This window comes from Bidens hawaiensis, unplaced genomic scaffold (assembly GCF_021521415.1).
Source record: "Bidens hawaiensis isolate Kalapana, Puna unplaced genomic scaffold, B.hawaiensis_p1.1 tig00045943_1, whole genome shotgun sequence".
NCBI classification, from domain to species: Eukaryota; Viridiplantae; Streptophyta; class Magnoliopsida; order Asterales; family Asteraceae; genus Bidens; species Bidens hawaiensis.
The window spans coordinates 69,756-90,000 of record NW_027505954.1 but is presented as its reverse complement, the minus strand read 5'-3'; the positions used below and the strand labels follow the sequence as shown (position 1 = coordinate 90,000).

The 20,245-nt window shown below is 37.4% G+C and overlaps 2 protein-coding genes and 1 pseudogene across 3 annotated transcripts in view; 2 read left to right on the top strand and 1 right to left on the bottom strand.

The window, feature by feature from the left end:
• Positions 1-973, top strand: part of LOC143616127 (photosystem I reaction center subunit III, chloroplastic-like) — a 1,811-nt pseudogene extending 838 nt beyond the window's left edge. Inside the window, exon 2 of the transcript XR_013150605.1 lies at positions 530-973. The product of XR_013150605.1 is annotated as a photosystem I reaction center subunit III, chloroplastic-like (transcript). The remainder of the gene's footprint in view (positions 1-529) is intronic.
• Positions 974-1,944: 971 nt separating this feature from the next.
• Positions 1,945-7,196, bottom strand: LOC143616121 (notchless protein homolog). The gene is made up of 13 exons (XM_077089051.1): positions 6,982-7,196; positions 5,512-5,593; positions 4,914-5,003; positions 4,691-4,816; positions 4,152-4,279; positions 3,827-4,026; positions 3,657-3,720; positions 3,447-3,557; positions 3,228-3,365; positions 2,452-2,594; positions 2,315-2,369; positions 2,163-2,219; positions 1,945-2,073 (listed from the first exon to the last, which is right to left on the bottom strand). Exons 1-13 carry the CDS (start codon positions 7,126-7,128, stop codon positions 1,990-1,992), a joined length of 1,425 nt encoding a protein of 474 aa, XP_076945166.1. The 5' UTR covers positions 7,129-7,196; the 3' UTR covers positions 1,945-1,989.
• A 2,450-nt stretch (positions 7,197-9,646) lies between these two features.
• On the top strand, positions 9,647-10,381 carry LOC143616122 (uncharacterized). The gene has a single exon (XM_077089052.1). The coding sequence runs from the start codon at positions 9,647-9,649 to the stop codon at positions 10,379-10,381; it is 735 nt and encodes a 244-aa protein (XP_076945167.1).
• The last annotated feature ends 9,864 nt before the right edge of the window (positions 10,382-20,245 follow it).

Genomic DNA, 20,245 nt, shown 5'->3' with positions numbered 1-20,245 from the left:
GGTATATGAACCGTGAGGTATCGGGAGGCTTAACCGGGTTGAATAGTTTACCAAGTAATTCCATAAAATACAACTTCAACTCAAAAAATAATCCAAAAATACATTAACAAACATCACACATGAACAATAATCGAGTCAAATAGGAAGTTTGTACTTAGTATATGAAATTAATCAACTACAAAAGATGTAAATAAACCAACCTTGCATTTGCAGGATACAAAATTGGTAAATTAACGAATCATCATTTGTGTTTACTCGTTTCTACTTTATCCGCTAGTTAAAAGTCATTTTTAAAAAATATGGGCCGCAAAAAAATGTAAAAAAATCTTTTGGGTCTGAAACCGGTTTGCCAGTTAAACCGATATACCAGCGGTACGATGTTCTAGCAAACCGCCCAAAAATACCGGGCACTAAATACCGGTTGTCTTACCAAAATCCGGTATAGCTGGTTCAACCGGCCGGTATATACTGGTTTTTAAAACATTGAATAGATGCACTAAATTTGTATCAAATGTTAACCTACATGCAGATTTGACAACTATGGAAAGTATGGATTGTTGTGTGGATCGGATGGGCTACCACACTTGATCGTAAGTGGAGATCAACGACATTGGGGCGAGTTCATCACCCCCGGGATTCTGTTCCTGTACATAGCTGGATGGATCGGGTGGGTTGGAAGGAGTTACTTGATTGCTATTCGTGATGAAAAGAAGCCTACACAAAAGGAGATCATCATCAATGTTCCTTTGGCTTCTCGGTTGGTGTTTAGGGGGTTCATTTGGCCTGTTGCTGCTTACCGTGAGTTCTTGAACGGTGAACTTATCAACCCGACCGTCTAATGTATCTAATATGTTTCGGTTTGTGATACTTTGTCTGGTGTTAAAGTTTAAGGGATTGTTTAAAAAATTGGAATGTACATCTTTCCTATTTGTTTGTAACATTAAATAGTAGGTTATTTAGCTTCAAATCTCAATTGGTTTTTCGTATAATTATGCGAGAATGCTTCATGGTTAACAACTTTCTCTAGTATATAACCGAGGTTATGAGCCTAGGTTCGGATCCTATTTGATCAGCCAGTTTGAAATCCGTTTTAGTATTTATAAGTCGAAACATTAAAAAAATAACTAGTTATATAATACGTTGAATCCGGTTCCAACCCGATTTAATACTCCTTCTGAACCCAGTTTGGGCCCAAAATCCACGGGTTATATCCGAATCGTTTTAAACGAAACAATTTATTTGTGACTGCCCTATTAGCTTGAACCCAAACAAATGACATCCATAGTTTCTGGTTAACCGGCTGACGTCGGTCTTGTTTTCAGAACGAGAACGGTTGCTTAGTAATGGTCTATCTTAGTTGGTGACTATTTAAGATGAAACTTTACAGATTCAAAGAGTCTTGTGTGTTATTTAGCTTGATGTCTAAATGAGACAGAGGTACCGCACATTTATAAGCCAAAAGTTTGGTTTTGTAACCACAATCTTCATAGCATGCTTACAAAACAATCAAGGAAGTGATCGAAAAGAGACCAAAGAAACTCTCCCATTTGTATCCACAACGCAAACAAGCATGAAAAACAGACCTCATGCCAGAGTGTGTTATGGCTCGCCAAAGGACCATGGTGAAATACATGGTGGCATGGCGCCAAACACACAGGTTTCCTAATACAGCATGCAACATATTCTGTTCAAAAGAATTAAAAAGTGTAAATAGTAATGATAAAAACCTGCTTCCCATAACCTTGTTCAATTAAAAACCTTCAGTTTCTTATAAGCTTTTAAACAATCTACACAACCTTTTATCTTTTAAATAATTAAGAAAAATATAAAAACCTACTTCCCATAACCTTGTTCCAATCACCCTTCAAGCCAATGGTCCAATCCAAATCTTGTCACAGGTGCTTCCGTCATCATTCGTAGTCATAGATTCATTCGCAGCAATATAGGACCGTGAATCCTTGTACAACTTCATATAGTTTACAACACCTTTTAACCCATCCATAGCTTGAGAACTCTATCCCTACCACCCGATGCTACCTTCTCACCATCCGGACTCCAATCCACAGCAAAAACCTTACCAACAAAACAAACAATCAATAATTACCTTCTAACGTGACCTTTGTTCTTGCTAACGTTTATCAAGTAAAAAAAAAGGAAAAAACCTCATCTTCGTGACCAGGAAGATCTTGTTTCAATTTCTGCGTCCGCACATCCCAAACCTAGAAACATAATTACATCATTTAAATCATAACATAGGGGGTTTTTTTTATGTAAAACAGATTTTAAAAAACATGCAAAAAAAATATGACGTTACCTTTAACGTAGAGTCCTTGCTACCACTCAGAAGAAGCCTACTGTCAGCAGACCAGCTGCACAAAACCACATCAAGTGAGAAGCTAAATAATATTAATACTAATTCTGTATAAATGCAAAAAACAGAGGAAATCAAACCTTATCTGATAAACAGGCCCCACATGGCCTCGAAAGGCAGCAACAAACTTCCCAGTAATTCCATTCCATAACTTGACAGATTTATCGAACGAAGCGCTCGCAATCCATTGCCCATCAGGTGAAAAGTAAACATGATTTACCAGCTGTAAAGAAGAAGAGATTTTTCAAAAAGGGTTTTATTGAAAGTTCTAATTAGTTATTATTGTCGATTTTCAAATATAAGTAGTGTAAAACACGAGGTTGGCTCGTTAAAAGCGCGAAACAAGCCTAGCTTAAACAAGCCCGAGCTTCACACTAGGCTCGCAAAGCCTAAACAAGCATAGTACTTGTATAAATAAAATTTTATTTTATATAACAAATACAAAATTATGATAAATGTAACTAAATAATATATATTGTGTCGTATATAAATCAAACTAAACTATAATTATACATTCATAATATATATACAAGGGAGGATTCTACACAAAAGACTTTTTTTTGTGAGAACACAAAGAACAAATAAATCAACATATTTTTAAATTTTAAAATACAAGAAAATGGTTGAAATGCAATGCTTATTCATCTCCAACAACATTTTGGTTATATACTTTTTAAAATGTTGTTGGAGATGAATAGCATAGACATTTGTATGTAAGAAGTAAAATAATTATAAAATATGAACCATTGATAGAAAAAATTAAACAATTTAATTTTATTCTCGTAATAATTAGTCTTTGTAATGAACCTCTCCCTATGTATACGCATACGGACACACACACACATGAAAGCAGTACCTGTTGATGACCGGTCATTCTGGTTTTAGGGTGCTTGCTGACAGATGGTTCCCAGAGAAACATGGTGAAATCATCACTACCTGAAACCAATCTTTCAGGCGCACCACCCTTCATTTTGTTATACCTCTCTAGAGCCGCCTGTTGTCATAACAATATAAATCTTCATCTATATATTTCTTTTGTAAAACAAAAACAGACTTTTACAAAATGACAGGTTACCTTTTTCATTTCGTCTGACGATGAATAATATTTACGTGTATGATCAAAAGCACCGGTTCTAAGAACATACTCGGTACTTAGTGCCAGAGAATTCACCCAATGTCCATGACCCTGTATTTCAACCACCAAAAATATTATATTATTACTTTCATATAACTATATTAAAGTTTATACAAGTATCAAAAAAATAATAATGCCTATAAGTTATACCTTCAGTTCACGAATCAACTTGCCTTGAGTAGTTTCCCATACTTTGATTGTACAGTCTTGAGATCTGTACCATGAATAAAAACTTTAACTAAACGTTGTTTTTGGTTGTAAATTCCATTTATTAATTTCCATTAATATGAAATTTCATAAGTTTGGAATAATATATATACCCTGTATATATGAATCCATCTCCACCCCATTTTACACAAGTTACTGCAAGAGTGTGGCCACTAAGACATATAACACTTTTCCTTAAAGCCGCATCCCATATTCTTGCATCACCGTCTTTGCTAGAGCTGACAAAGCGACGGCATGGTGCGCTGAGGTGTGCCGGTTCCCAAGATATACCGGTAATCCATTTCTTGTGACCCTGAAACATTGTAAATTTTATAAATTAGTCCCGGAAACACAAAAGGCTAATTTCGTCATAGAACATATATCGAAAGTTGATCGAATATTTTTGAATTAGTTGAAGATAGTTAAAAAAAATCTTACAGTGAGCAGACCGCCAGATGGTCTCCCGGTGAGGGGATCCCAGCATTGTAATTCTCCAGACTTGCTTCCACTAACAAGATACTTACCATCCGGTGACCATGCGATACAGAGAACCCAATTCTTGTGTCCTAAACAAATGATAAAAAATATAAAAATTAAAATGAGTTATAAATATTGCATCACAGTTTTAATACAGATATCAAAATCAAACATAAATGACAAGTTTCAAAAACGCTTTTTAATATCTATAAGCAAAGTGAACATCTTATGCTAGTACTGTAAACGAGCCAAGCTGCTCAAGAGCAACTCGAGATCAGCTAGCTAAAAGCTCGAACCGACCCGAGCTTATACGAGCTTGAGCCAAAGCATATAAAAAACTTGTTTAGTAAACAAGCCCGAGCCCAAGCTTCACTTATTGGGCTTGTGCTGGCTATATCTAACTATATAACATATATTATGTCTGGCAAAACAGGCAGGTCAGTTCGGATCAAGTAACGGGTCAAAAATGGTACTTAGCAAAATAGGCAATGATGGCTGACCTGTACAAGTGAAGAGGGGCGTTTGGGTATTTAAGTCCCAAAAGCGGACTGTAGTGTCACCGGAACCGCTAGCCAACTGTTGTCCATCAGGACTAAAAGCAACTGAAAGTACAGCCTCTGTGTGACCTGCAAAAATTAATTACAAAAAAATAGATTTTTATTTTACTTGAAGACAAATTTAGTAAAAAAAAAAGCACATAATGTAATAAAGTAATAAACATACCAGCAATTGTAGAAGAACAACGACTAACGGGACGAATGCGGAAGACTGCCTGTGGTTGGTAGACTATTGTGACCGCCTTCTCAACAGAAACTGAAAGATGTTGATATGAGGTTTTGTTAACTTAGCAATAAATCATCATCATCATCATCGTACTCAGTATATCCCACCAATAGCAATGCTATGGTAGGGTCTGAGGAGGGTAAGATGTAGACAGCCTTACCTCTATCCCATAGGGATAGAGAGGCTGCTTCCGGTGAGACCCCCGGCTCGATAGTAGTTTTGCATCAAGCCTTGGACATAAGGCACATAGCACTCAATCATCGGGACACCGACTGATTGGTGCATGTGCCCTTGTCTTTCGGCTATCAACACCACCACATGATGCCTGATTAACCTTCCGCCACTTTTAACGTTATTTTCATGAGATTAGTAAAATAATGTCAAAATTAGTGCAATTTTACTTTTGCCCACCCGAGGGTTCACACATATATACATTATATGCGCGCACCGCAAGCAGGGCGTTAACTTAGCAATAAATAATATAACAAAAAATATATGTGACTATATTTAAACTTAAGGTCTCATGGTTTCCGTATACCTTTATGCTTCTGTAAATACTCTCCCAGTTGTATAACAAGCTCTTTGTCAGATATATAAAAGGCATAAGGCAGTTTTTCCTCCTGAAAGATTCAGACATTTACAGTTTTTGTTAATCATTTATGGAAGTGAAAACGAATATTATACTTAGAAGAGTGCAATAACTGTAATCATATTTTACAGGTGTTCATAGTCCAGTTAGGTCACTTTGGATGCAAATTCTAGACCAAAACCAAACCGACCAGTTGGATCAGCCGATTTTTCGAGTTTGGTGGCTTGAACCTATTTATATATAGTTTTAAATTGTTAGTTTGTATTAAAATCTTTCAAAGTTTCAAAGATGGTTGATGGTTATAATACATAAACATAACTACATATTCCAAAAACAAAGAATTATTTATATGTAAATGATAAAGGTTGAACCGCCGGTCTCAAGTTTCAAACCGAACCAAAACGTTAAACGTTAAACATCAAACCGCAAAAATCGAACCGTATACAGGTCAAACCAGTCAAACTGTGTACCAAATTACATTCTGGAAATTCATTATGCATGCATAATTTCTTGAAACAAAATGACATAAGTGTCCTTATTCAAAGCCATTTAAGAACTAGTAACTCTTTCACTATCACATAAACAGATTACATCATTAAAGCTACATCATTTAAAAAGTAAAAAATTAGTTGATAAGCTAGTTATGTCTTAATACTTTCCTTAATATCAAAGTAAAAGACTGCAGTAGCTAAAGTTGTAATCAACTAATCATACAGCAATCATTTAGGTAATTAGGCATTTCAGTTTTTAATCATGTGCAGCTGTTGATTCTGTGCATTTAAGTTACTGCAAATAGTTCAGTTGCAGCTGCAGGTTGTAACCATTTTTCTACAGCGCTACGTGCTCTACATTTTTCTATGTACAAGAAACTTTTATTTTTGGACTAGCTGTTGCTATTTTAACTAAATGTTATTGCTATTGAACCGCTGTCTCAGTAAGGGTGAGCAAATAACCAAATTAACCTATGGTTCGGTTTCAATTTTAGTGTGTGTCATATCCACCCCGATTATAGATAAAGCTATTAAAAACACAGATTTTCATCATGACTTCCACATGTGTGAGTCTTTTCATCGCATTTCACTTCTTCCGAATCTATTATCATCGGAACTAACAGAAGTAAAACGCCATAAAAGAACCACACATACAGATGTCACAATTAACATCACATATTTCTTATAGCATTACGCATAACCGATTCAGTTATGCCACTCGCCAACACCAAAACCAAACAAACAATATACAGCTACGGCTTAACCAAACCATCGGTTAATTGCTCGGTTAAATAGTTTTTTTTTACGCCTAATCTAAATATAACCTAAAACCTAATTAATTTACTCTCATAAACTCTAATCCATAAAAAATTAATCAACAATTTCATTGCATATAATTGAAATATATAAAAAAGATTGATAACTTTACATTATTAAGGAGGTTGTTAACCATCTGCTGAAGCTCCTTAGGACCAATGCTTTGAGGAAGATACATGGAAGCACCAAGTGGGTTTCCTTCAGGATCAGCTAATTGACACATGACGTTGTTCGTCAACTCGTTTGACTCAATCTCCATTCTTGCACCTTCAAACTCTGTTGGCTGTGAAGAAGAAGAAGAAGGCAATAATAATAAAGGTTTGTTTTTTAGGGTTTTGAGGGGTTTAAAATGTAGGTTTATTTTTCGTTTTTGAAACCAAATAAAATGTCTACGTAACCCAACCCACCATCTACTGATTTGAGAAAAACGTGTTATCTAAAGCTCATTAACATGGACTTAGGTTTATAAATTATTTTCTTTTCTCATATGTTTTATTTTTTATAAATAGGTTAGAAACATTTGTATAATTATTTATTTATTTTTTTAGAACGGCAACTTTTATATATTTAAGTCACCGCACTCCCTAAATTTGGAGAGTCATGTTGCCAAACTCTGGTCAGACTATATTATCTTAACCGAATTCACGCTGACTTTCAGATTTTGGCTTGAGTGCTTCCCACTCTGGCCAAACACTTGTATTAAATAAGTTAATAAATGTTTCTTTAAAAGATATTCATTTTAAATATCATATTATATGTTTTTTTTTTGAAAACGTTGCATAAAATCTAGATTTCATCAGAAGTTGGCACATGATAAACAATATTGAACAGGAGAGATTGACGGAAGGCCAAATTTTATGTGGTTTATAATCTGATGTATGTTTCCTATTAATCTTATTTATTAGAGACTAGGCTAGAATCTCATGTATTACACGAGTTAAATAAATGTAATGTTATATACTTAGGGGTTGTTTGGCAGACCTTTGAATTAGTAAGTGCTAAATGGGTAAGAAGTCTGAATGAGTAAGATGATCTGAGCCAGTAAGAGCGAAATGGAATGCATCTGTTTGGTTAGACATCTGAATAACTTTGAAAAATTACTATTTTACCCCTTTAGGTAGATTTGGTATTAATCTCATTCAAAAGATCTAAATGATTTTTAAAAGGGCATTTACATATATCCATTCTCAAGTTCCCTTATTACATATTTACTCAACCCTTAAAAACCAATTACATATTTCCCTTCCCTAAACCACATATATTACAAATTTCTCCATTTTATTAAAATTAACTAATTAAATAGCTATTTACCCTTAATGAACTAATTAAATAACTATTTGCATGTCCCCTTTTCTAAAAATATCAATTACATATATCTTCAACTTAAATCCAAACCGAGTCGATGTTAAGACGAACATATCGAAGCTAATAAATTCAGTTGGAGTCGATTTTTTAAATCATTAGCAAACGTAAAAAAAAGTATTATTATTTTTACATATATTATAGGCTGAATATTTCTAACATTGGTGACATATATCTCATAATGTTGTATAAAAAAGATAGCAAATGCTTGCAGTATCCCAAAATGAATCATACTATTATTGTAAGGAACGCCCTTAGTTGAGTTGCAATGCAATAACTTTCTCAAATTTGAGTCAAGCGGATGAAACACAAAAATACTCACTGATGATGTTAGTGTAATCTTGCGTAAGTGTGGGGACCTAGTTTTCGTTCTTACACACCTAGGGGGTTATTGAGTTAGTTTTCCTCCTATTCTTGTCTAACAAGTAATTGTATGGTTATAAATAAGGGTTATTTGTAATCAAGTAATTACAACACCTTATCAATCAATACAATAAAAGTTTAGACTTAATCTTATTGTCTTCAATTGGTACCAGAGCTACAGTTAAGGTTCTAAATTCGTCGGCGAGGATTATAGATCAAGAAGATCCGGCAAGTAAGGACGATGAAACACCACAAGAGCTTGTGACGGCGGGTGATCGGAGATCAAGAGTCAGCGGCAAAGAATGAGATTCCGGTGACCGGTGACGGTGTGTTGAATTTCGGGAGGCTGAGTACAAGAACGTGGGTTCTGTTTTGACGGCGGCAAAACCCTTCCGACGACCTGTGTGTAACGTCGGTGACAGGTCTGTTGGAAGAGAAGTTATTCAGGTCCGACTAAGCGATTTGGAGAATCAGTGTTTTCTCTTTGGTAGTAACAATTTTAGTTCGTTGAAAATTGTTTGGGTTTTTGTGAAAGATTCACGAAAGTCTTGGAAAAGGTTTTTGTTTAAAGCAATTAAAGTTCTGTCAAGTCAAAAGGTTCCTTGGATTTTTGTGTACAGGGAACTTTAAAAGTTAAGTATTTTGGTTCCTTGTGAATCTTTCAAAAAAGGTTTGGACAGAAGGCTACGAGAAGGAAAGAAAATACTTATATTTGAGATAATTAAAGTTTTCTTTCATAACAAGAGAGATCAAAATTTCGGTTCAAGAAATTGAATCAAGATTTGGTTTAAAGTACCAACGAACAAGAAAAGATGGGTGATCAACAAAATAATCAAGTTGGAGGGCCAAGTAATCAAATCGGTTTTCCCAAAGAACCGAGTTCCCTCTCGATTCAGTTTCTGATTCTTACGTCCACTAATTATACGATTTAGACGGTAAAACTCAAGGCCATCTTCAAGGTTCAAGGGTTGTTGGAGGCTATCGAACCAAGAACGGGAACGGTGGTTGACTCGAAGATAGACGGGTTGGCAATTGTGTACCTTTATCAAGGCATGCCGGAGGCTTTGGTGATGCAAGTGGCTCACCTTTCCACCGCTAAAGAGATATGGGATGCACTTAAGACTCGTTTCGTTGAGGTTGATAGGGTTCGGGAAGCACGGATCGAGTCTCTTCAACATGAGTTCGATGTACTCAAGATGAAAGAAACAGATACGATTGATGACTTCTCGACCAAGATAAGCCAAATAGCTTCCAAAGAAAGTGATCTTGGAGAACCGTTTGAAGAAAAGACCCTTGTGAGAAAGCTTTTGAAGTCCGTTCTGAGAAAGAGGTATATAGCGATTGTTGCTACTATTGAACAGTTTGCCGATATAAAGACCATGACGTTCCATGAAGCTGTTGGACGCCTAAAAGCGTTTGAGGAACGATCTGGAGATGAAGACAAACCCGTGTCCGGTAAGCAAGAACAAATCCTATATACATATGAAGAATGGAAAGCTAAAAGCAATCAAGAAAGGCGTCATGTGAAAGGCAAGATGAGAACCGAATCAAGTCAAAAGAACAAGGGAAAAGGTAAGGTTGTGGATCGGGAAAAGAAAGAACCCCGAGTTAAGAAGGATCAGTCAAAGATTAAATGTTATCAGTGTGATAAACTAGGGCACTTTGCCACGTCATGTCCTAACCGAAACATGGAGAAGAACGATCAAAGTAACCTCGATCAAGATGGCGGACCGGTTCTAAACATGATGACGGTAGCTCGTAGTAAGGAAGATGTCGTTTTTTTCTAAAAGAAGACCGGGTTGATCCGAAGCAATATGCTTCAACCCCATGTGATAAAAACACGTGGATTCTTGATAACGGGGCGAGTAACCACATGACGGGAAATCTGGAATGGTTTTCCAACATCGATCGTAACAAGACCGGTAAAGTAAGTTTCGGTGATGGTTCGTGTGTTGAAATCGAAGGTTGGGGTACGATAGTAGTAGAAGGTCAAAGGGGAGAACAACGAGCCTTGAGTGACATTTATTTTATTCCATCTCTCAAAAACAATATTATAAGTCTCGGGCAATTAGACGAAGGAGGATGCAAGATCGGGATCCAAGACGGTATCTTATGGATATTCGAACAAGATGGAAGACTTCTAATCAAGGTACCGCGTTCCTTTAACCGGGTTTATAAAATTAATTTAAAGGCTGTTTCTCCGGTTTGCTTACAAGTCAATTTGCATAATGTTGCATGGATATGGCATGCTAGATTGGGGCATTTGAATTTCGATGCCCTTCGGGGTCTCTCCAAACTCGCAGATGGAGTGCCAAGAATCGAACACCCGATGCAAATTTGTGATGCATGTATGCTAGGCAAACAAACAAGATCGGATATCCCGAAAGAATCTAATTATCGTGCAAAGGTACCGCTCGAGCTCATTTATGCCGATGTTTGTGGCGCGATTACTCCCGAGACACATGGTGGCAACTGATACTTTTTACTAGTTGTTGACGACTACACTCGCTATATGTGGGTTTTCACGATAAAGACGAAAGACCAAGTTGCGGGCTTACTCATAGATTTTGTGAAAAGGATTGAAAACGAAACGGGCAAGAAACTTAAACCATACGAACCGACGACGGGGGTGAGTTTACATTTCATGTGTTGGAAGATTACTTATCAAGTATAGGTGTGGCACATCAGTTTACGACCCCTTACACCCCACATCAAAACGGAGTGGTTGAAAGAAGAAACCGAACCATACTTGGTATGACTCGAAGTTTGTTAAAGGCGATGTCACTATCACAAGACCTATGGGGAGAAGCGGTTCATCACTCGGTTTATTTACTAAACCGGTCACCAACAAAATCTTTGAAGGATTCGACTCCGTATGAGCGTTTTAAAGGAAGAAAATCGAACCTTTCACACGTTAAAGTGTTCGGATGCACGGGGTATGTAAAAGTCCTTGGTACTGGTCAAAAGAAGTTGGACGACCGAAGCATGGTAATGATTCACTTAGGTACTCAACCTAGAACAAAAGCCTACCGTATGTTTGATCCGCTCAAAAGGCGAGTACACGTTACGCGGGATGTCAAGTTTGACGAGTGTAAAAGGTACGCGTGGGCCGATCTTGACAAACAAGAGGGCGAAAAGGGTCCTGAATGGACCGAGTTTATTGTTAGGTGCCATATTGAACCCGAATCGGAGCAGGTGACATTCTGGTTTGACACCGGGTCCGTAGATCGTCATGATGCCGGTGATTTGGTTCGTATCAGAAACGGAAGGGAGTCGTCAAGTTCAGAAGGTGGCAGCCCACCTGTATGCCCGACTAGGCACCTAAACGAAGAACCGTTACAAGTTATCCAGCCGCGTCGAACTACTCGAAAGACGGTTTTACCCAAGAAATTTAGCGACTTTCTGGTTGAAGGTATACCGACACCCGCCGAGTAAGACCCGACAACTGACGAGGTAAATCTCCTATTATTATTCGATGATGAGCCGGTTAATTTTCGAGAAGCGAATAATGAAAAACATTGGAGAAAAGCAATGGAAGCGGAGATCGAGTCGATTGAAATAAATAAGACATGGCGGTTAGTCGAAGCACCACCCAAAGTAAAACCGATAGGTTTAAAGTGGGTCTATAAAATCAAAAGAGATGAAGTCGGAAAAATAACCAAGTACAAGGCCCGACTCGTAGCTAAGGGGTATGTTCAGAACTATGGGATCGATTTCGAAGAGGTGTTCGCACCGGTAGCGAGAATCGAAACCGTTAGACTTTTACTCGCTTTAGCAGCAAACCGAGGTTGGGAAGTGCATCACTTGGATGTAAAATCCGCATTTCTTCATGGTGATTTGAAAGAAGAGGTGTACGTGTTTCAATCGGATGGGTTCGTTAAGAAAGTTGAAGAAAGAAAAGTGTACAAGTTGGCTAAAGCGTTATACGGTCTACGCCAAGCTCCAAGGGTGTGGAATACTAAACTAGACGGGTCGTTAAAGGAACTCGGTTTCATTCGATGTAAACAAGAACAAGCGGTTTACAAACGGTGTTCCGGTCAAAGGCTACTACTCGATGGAGTTTACGTTGATGATTTGATATTCACGGGTACAAGTGTGCAAGAAATTGCAAATTTCAAAAGACAAATGGAGTCAAGGTTCGAGATGAGTGACCTCGGGTGTATTACTATCTCGGGATCGAAGTGAAGCAAAGCGATCGTGGGATAACGTTAAAGCAAAGCGGTTATGCAACGAAGATCCTGAAAGAAGCATGTCTTTGGGAGTGCAACTTGACTCAATTTCCTATGGAACCGGGCTTAAAGTTGTCTAAAGAAGATGAGAATCCGAAGGTAGATCCGACCGGTTATAGGAAGATAATCGGAAGCTTGCGGTATTTAACTCATACGAGACCTGATTTGAGCTACTCGGTTGGTTATGCAAGATTGCAAGTCGGTTCATGCAATCACCAACTCAAGCTCACGCTCAAGCAGTTAAATATATTCTTCGATATCTAAGAGGTTCACTCGACTTTGGTATTACTTACTCGAGAGGCGGAAACAGTATGTTGCACGGGTATAGTGATAGTAGTCATGCGATGGATATGGATGATGGTCGGAGCACCTCAGGTTTGATTTTCTACTATGGTACATCACCAATATCATGGGTTTCTCAGAAACGAGGAATAGTGGCGTTATCATCACGTGAGGCTGAATTTATGGCAGCTACATCAGCAACATGTCAAGCCTTATGGCTTCGGGGTTTGTTGTCAGAGATGACTGGAGAAAAGGAGGAAATCGTGACGTTGAAGGTGGATAATTCATCGGCTATTGCCTTGATGAAGAACCTGGTTTTTCACCGAAGAAGCAAGCACATCAACACACGGTACGATTTCATTCGGGAGTGCATCGAGAGAGAACAAATCAAGGTGGAGCATGTCAGTGGAGATTTACAAAGAGCAGACATCCTTACAAAAGCGTTGCCACTGTTGAAGTTTAACAAGATGCGAAGCTTCATCGGTGTCACAAGATTAGGGGGTGATTGTTAGTGTAATCTTGCATAAGTGCGGGGACCTATTTGTCGCACTTACAAACCTAGGGGGTTATTGAGTTAGTTTTCCTCCTATTCCTGTCTAACAAGTAATTGTATGGTTATAAATAAAAGTTATTTGTAATAAATTAATCACAACAACTTATCAATCAATACAATAAAGGTTTAAACTTGAATCATATTGTCTTCAGATAAAACTAAGAATTTCATTTGAACATTGCTCAAAACGATAAATAGCAAACAATAACAACAAATTTACTACGAATTCAAAAATGAAATGTGCAAATTTACAACCCTCATTAAGATCAACAGTCAATATGGTCCCCATCTAGAAGCTGCAACTTGAAGGTCATATAATTCTTTTAGTAATTAAACCTGCAGAAGTTAAATGGTCTTGGTAATAACAGGGGTTGCATTCGTTTCAACTCGACGGGTTCACACGTTTAACTGCTTAACCCAACTACAGTTTTAAGCCATCAAAAATATAGGAACTAAATAGGCTCGGACAACAATGAATCCCATTTAGCTAAAGCCAAGTTTCAGTTCACATATATAATCAATGCATCATTGTCTGATGTTAATTTAGTGTGATAATCACCCATCAAACCGAATGAGTCGTGTACAAATTACACGAATTTAAGTTTGTTCGTTGGTATTTTAAACAAAAAAAATGCATTGGTCATAATTATTTAACTCGCCAACCAAAACCTGTGGACCAACATGATTGACCACCCCTAGTAACAGGCTTAAAACGAAGTAATTAATATAATCGACAAACCTGTGATGGCTTCATTGGCTACTTTCACGTGTTGTTTGACCAGAATCTCCTTTGTTTTCAACTCCGCTGATTATTGGAAATGAAAAAGTAGTTTCAAGTAATAAGGATGGTAATTATGAATTAAATGATGACAAAAAGGAGAATCCAACCAAAATAAATTAACATTATTGTCAATAAATCGGAACAATTGATTATATATTCCTAACAAAATATAACTTTGGGCCATTTTTAAATTAACTATTTACTATTTATACAAATAATATACAAATTTTATAATACTAAACAAAGATGTAACAAAATTATATACAAATAATACAATACTAAACAGATTGTAACAGATATATATTGGCTTGTATTTCCAAGAAGCCCCAATTTGTTAAGTTTCCAACTCCAAAACCGGCAATGGATCTCCACCGGAGAACCTCCATCTCTCTTCACACCTTTATTAATCACCAAGTTTGTCTCTACGTTCTACTACTCACATAACCAGTGTTCGTTCTGCCAAATTCCGGTTTGATGTTTCGATTGATCGATGAAACGTGTTTTGAAATCATGTGGTTCACGATCCCAATAGCATCTAGTACGAATCAATTAAGATTATGGAACGCCAATTTCTTGATTCAAATCGAGATCATGACCGAACTCAGGACGTGTTCGAACGGCGATTTGTTACGGACGTTCCAGATCGGAGTGACTGTATTAGTGATTTGTGTGACTATGGGATGATAAATTGAGGGTAATTTGGTCTTGATTTCATTCAGCAACCATATGTTCTCATTCAACATCAGTTTCACGCTTAACCATTCAGAGGTAAAGTATCTGACCGAATCAGACACAACGGTTGGACCAAACGCTCTAAATCTAACCGATTCAGACGTTTGCCTCTTAGTGGGTCAGTTTCAGACTCTACCAAACAACCTCTTAGTCATATAAAAAAATATGTCTTTGAAAACCCAAATACGGCATGAATTGAATAAACCCTTGTATAACTTAGGTTGAATAAAAATATAATGTAATATGCTGGCACATGCAGTCGTGAAGGTGTCTTTAAAAATGAACTTTGACGTGACAATTATAAATTATGTTAAGTTAATTTTTATAGCATTTTTAATTCAACTGGGTATTAACTTTTTTTATGTTAATTCAATTAAAGTGTACTTAGTCCTTTAAATATCTTTATTGCATAGTTAACTTCCTCTCTTTGGTCCTCGTTGAGTTCCGTCTTTTCAAATTGCAATCAAAATTCATAAGTATATAAATACATAGATACATATAAAAGTAAGAACTAAAACTTGTTGCTTACCATTCTAACCATCCAACTAGGGCTGTAAGCAAGGGTGTCCTAGTGAACGTTCGGCTGTTCATTCGGTGGGAAGTCTGTATATGTTCGTCCGTTTAATAAAAAGTTGGACACAAACAAAAAAAATTTGTTCAGTAAGCTTAACGGACGCACACGGACAAAGACCATGTTCATTCAATAGTGTTCGTGAACGTCAGATAACATCCATCCAGTTACGTCCGTTTAATAGTGTTGTGTGTTGAAATTCCTTGAAAAATGAAGAATTTGAAGCTTATTTTGTGAAACACTAGAAATTTGTGGATTTTGAATACCAAAACATTATTTTGATATGATTATGTGTTTGGTTACTATTAAGTACTAAGTATTTTTGGATATCATGTGGTGTAATGTTTCATTAGTGTTTTTGTTAAAGTATTTTGATATGTTTATGTTTGTTTGTCCATTAACGTTCATTAGTGTCCATTGGTGTTTGTTTGTCCATTAGTGTCCATTAGTGTTCGGTACATTGTCCATTAGTGTCCGGTTGCGTCCGTTTACAATACTAACGAATGAACATAAACGGACACAGACAAACTCAATTCCTTAATGAACGATCACATACACAAATTTCTGTTCGGTAGGGTGTTAATGAACCGTCTGTTTTTCCGACAAAAGCTTAACGGGCGAACACGGACAAGTTCTCGTCCGGTTCGATTTGGTCCACTTACAGCTCTACATCCAGCTGCATTAAATATTTAAAAACTTTTAATGTTGAGATAAAATACTATTATATATTTTACTTAATAATTATAATAGTTTTATAAAGTTTGACATCTTGTTAGTTATGAAGGTGATATAATTTTAAATTATGGGATGTTCAATGTAAATAACGAAACTTTAGTGTAGTGGCTGTTTGTAATTATGAAACTTTAAAGGCTAAATTATCAATTGTGAAAATATATTTAAGTGGTCAAGTATGGGGGGTTCTTGGTCAAAATCAAATGGGTGTGTGTGTTGCACATTAGGATGAGGGGTGTGGGGGGCGGAAAAGGGGGCGCGAGTGGGGGCTCCAGCCAATAATAATGTGACGTGTGGCAGAGAGAGAAACTTGATAAGATGGGTGTTGGTTGTGGTGCTCGCGCCCCGGGACATGGTGTGGAGGGGCGCGAGAGGGGGCGCGAGTGGTTTTTTTTTTATTTTTTTATAAATGTATTAGAAAAACGTATTATTAAAAAAACTCATAAATTATTTAAAAAAACACACATTAATTAAAAAAACACATTAATATCTAAAAAAAAAATTAAAGTACTAAAAAAAACATTATTCTTATTCTTCGGCTTGGTCTTCTTCGATCAACCTCTTCCGGATACGTTCCTTTTGTTTTTCCATCAGCATTTGGTCGACCGGATTTAGGTTACTGAAGTCTCTTGTAAGGAAGTCCAAATCTCTCATTCTTCTTTTTTCCTTTTTGTCATTAGAGACCACCTCCATGGTTTTGTTGAATTTATTGAGGGATTCAACAAGATCGGTGATGTTTACGGCTTCCCCCTCAGCCGGTTTTTTCCCCCTGGCGTCCCTTCCCAATGGCCGCCTCCTCGGCGGTGAAGACGTTTCCTCCCCCGCAACGTTTAGGTCGAATCCAACCCGGCAATCCGACAAAGTTAGGAGACGGTTGTATGTTGGATGGTTGAAAGCCGGATGATTGTTGCGACCCCGAATAAAACATCGGTTGGTCCGGTGCCGACCATAAATCGTCGTAACTGTAATCTGAATCTAGGTTTGGGTACCAATTTCCAGCCATGTTTTTAAAAAAAGGTTTGGAAGATGGGGTGGTTTTGGGTTTTTTTGAGGTTGTGGTAAGTATTTTATGTGATTTTGGGTGTGGTATGTGATATTGGGTTGATATTGGTTTATATAGTGAAAAATTTTTTTTTTTAATAAACTTAAAGAGCCAACGGCTCTATTTCTAAGCCCCAACGGTCATGCACGCTTTCCCAAGCCCACTTTACGCCCATTTTCAGCCGTGACTGGCCTTGCGCCGGCCTTGGTCTGCGTGCTCGCGCCCCTTTCGCGCCCCTCTCGCGCCTCGGTGGTGTGGTGCTCGCGCCCCGGGACGCGAGCGGATGGGCTCACGCGCCCCCTCTCGCGCTCCACACCCCTCAGCCTTATGGAGTTGGAAATCAAATTGCATGAGGTCTAGAAATCATTATTTCGGTAAAGGAATGGTTAAGACAAGGGTTAACTTATTTTGTTGAGATTCATGTATTTTTATTTATTCCATACAAGGTCACGTGTTAAATATAAAGAGAAGCATCATGATATGTTTTTGTATTACACAATCGTCTGAATTACTAGTTACCATTAAAAGTGAAGATACATACATCACTTTATACAATCTTAGAGTAAAATAAAGAAGCCACAATCAAGGCAGGCAATTAGGAAAATTCTAAGAAAAGAATAAAATGGAATATTCCTATAATCTCGTTGAGGATAATTAGGTGAGAAATAGTTATTTCCATTACTCCCTCTCAAGTTAGATCATGAAGATCTTGAATGCCTAATTTGTCAAGTAGTGTACGAAATTGATGTGTTCCCAAATGCTTTGTTAAAATGTCAGCAATTTGCGTTTTTGTGTCAATTTTCATAGGAAATATTTCTTTTGATTCAACCTGCTATCTAACAAAATTACAGTCCATCTCTACATGTTTTGTTCGCTCGTGAAATACGGGATTGTTGGCTAAATGACGAGCATCTTGATTATCACAAAATAAGGTAGTGGGCCTTATAGATGGCATTTCAAGTGTGGCTAGTAACCACCTCATCCATAGAATTTCACTAACCGTGTGTGCCATTGCACGATACTTGGCTTCGGCTGGATTGCTTCTTGGACCATAATGATATATGAGCTCCTTCCAAAAGTAATAGATAACAAGTCCTAGATCTTCTAGTGAAAGGACAACCCAACCAATCAGAATCACAATATGCGGTAAGATTGGTCCCACCTTCTTTAGGAATTAAGATTCCATGCCCCGGAGTTGCTTTGAGGTATCGAAGGACACGATTTGCTGCTTACACGTGACTACATCTTGGGCCACTAACAAATTGACGTAAGAAATTTACTGCATAAGTGATGTCGGGTCTTATTACTTGTAAGTAAGAGAAGTTTCCCAACCATTCTTCGATATTGGTGAGGGTCAACCTGTAGTTCCTCATCACACTTATCAAGTTTCAAGTTTTGTTCCATTTGGAATGGACTTGGTCGACACCCCGTCATTCCGATTTCTTCTAGAATGTCAAGGGTGTATTTGTGTTGACTTAGCACCATGCCTTCTTCGGTTCTAGCCACTTTAATTACAAGGAAAAATTTTATAACTCCAAGATTTTTAATTTTAACTGGTTGTTGAGAAAAGCCTTGATTTCTTGTATCTTGCCCAAGTCATTTCCGGCGACGATAACATCATCTACATAAATTAGCATGGCAAGAAAAATATCTTTATTTTTTAAGTAAATAGAGAATGGTTGGCCCCTGTTTGTTTGAACTCGGTCCCTAGCAACAAGTTAGTAAACTTTTGGTACCAATTTCTCGATGCTTATTTAAGACCGTAAAGCGACATCTTCAACTTACATACTTTGTTATCACTGTGTTTGGCGAAACCTCGGGGAATCTTCATGTAAATCCCCATGTAAGAATGCGTTGTTCACATCAAATTGATGTATATGCCAACTCCTTTAGCGACCACAATTAGAAGGTCCGGACGGTCACCAACTTCGCCACTAGAGCCAAAGTCTCATGAAAATCCACCCCTTCCATTTGTGTGAATCCTTTCGCCACAAGCTGTGATTTATACCTTTCAACATCTCCATTTGGCTTGAACTTGATCTTGTAAACCCACATAGTATCGATTATATGTTTTCCTTTTGGTAATTTTTGCAAAACCAAAGTCTCGTTTTCTTCGAGAGCTTGGATTTTTCTTTTCATTACTTCTACCCATCTTGAATCTTGCACAGTCTGCTTGTAATGTTTTGGCTTATTACCCGAAGTAATAGCTGATAAGAAAGCTTTATGTGTGTCAGTAAACTTATCGTAAGAAATAAAATGTGCTAAAGGGTGTATCGTTGAGGACTTTTGATTGCTAATGGGTTGCTTGTGGTTTATGATGGTAGGAGTTGAACATCAAATTCATCAAGATGCCTTGGTCTAGACCTGCTCATTTGTTGAACCACGTGTTCAGAATCAGGCCCAAGAAGAATTCGGGGTCTCCCTCTTACTTCGAATTTATCTCCTTTGGTTTTGGTGTTTTTGTAATATTCAAGACAACAAAAAACCCTCTTATATTCATAGTCGGATTTTTTTTTTATTGTACAACACCTCATAAGGCCTGTTGTTATCAATAACCTCGGAAGGCATTCGGTTTCTGACATGTGTTGCGGTGAGAACACATTCTCCAAAAAATTTTGTGGAAATTTGCTTCAAGTCTTAGGCACGTGCCTCCAACAAGTGTCGGTGTTTTCGTTCAACCACACCATTTTGTTGTGATGTGTGGGGGCAATTTGTTTCAAGAAGTATTC

Excerpts from the sequence above, each read along its gene's own strand:
- LOC143616121 (XM_077089051.1), bottom strand. The coding sequence starts at position 7,128 with ATGGAGATTGAGTCAAACGAGTTGACGAACAACGTCATGTGTCAATTA. Across the intron at positions 3,721-3,826 it reads GATGGATTCATATATACAGG|ATCTCAAGACTGTACAATCA; the intron begins GTATATATATTA and ends TTCATGGTACAG. Across the intron at positions 2,370-2,451 it reads GGGCCTGTTTATCAGATAAG|CTGGTCTGCTGACAGTAGGC; the intron begins GTTTGATTTCCT and ends GGTTTTGTGCAG.
- LOC143616122 (XM_077089052.1), top strand. The coding sequence starts at position 9,647 with ATGCCGGAGGCTTTGGTGATGCAAGTGGCTCACCTTTCCACCGCTAAA.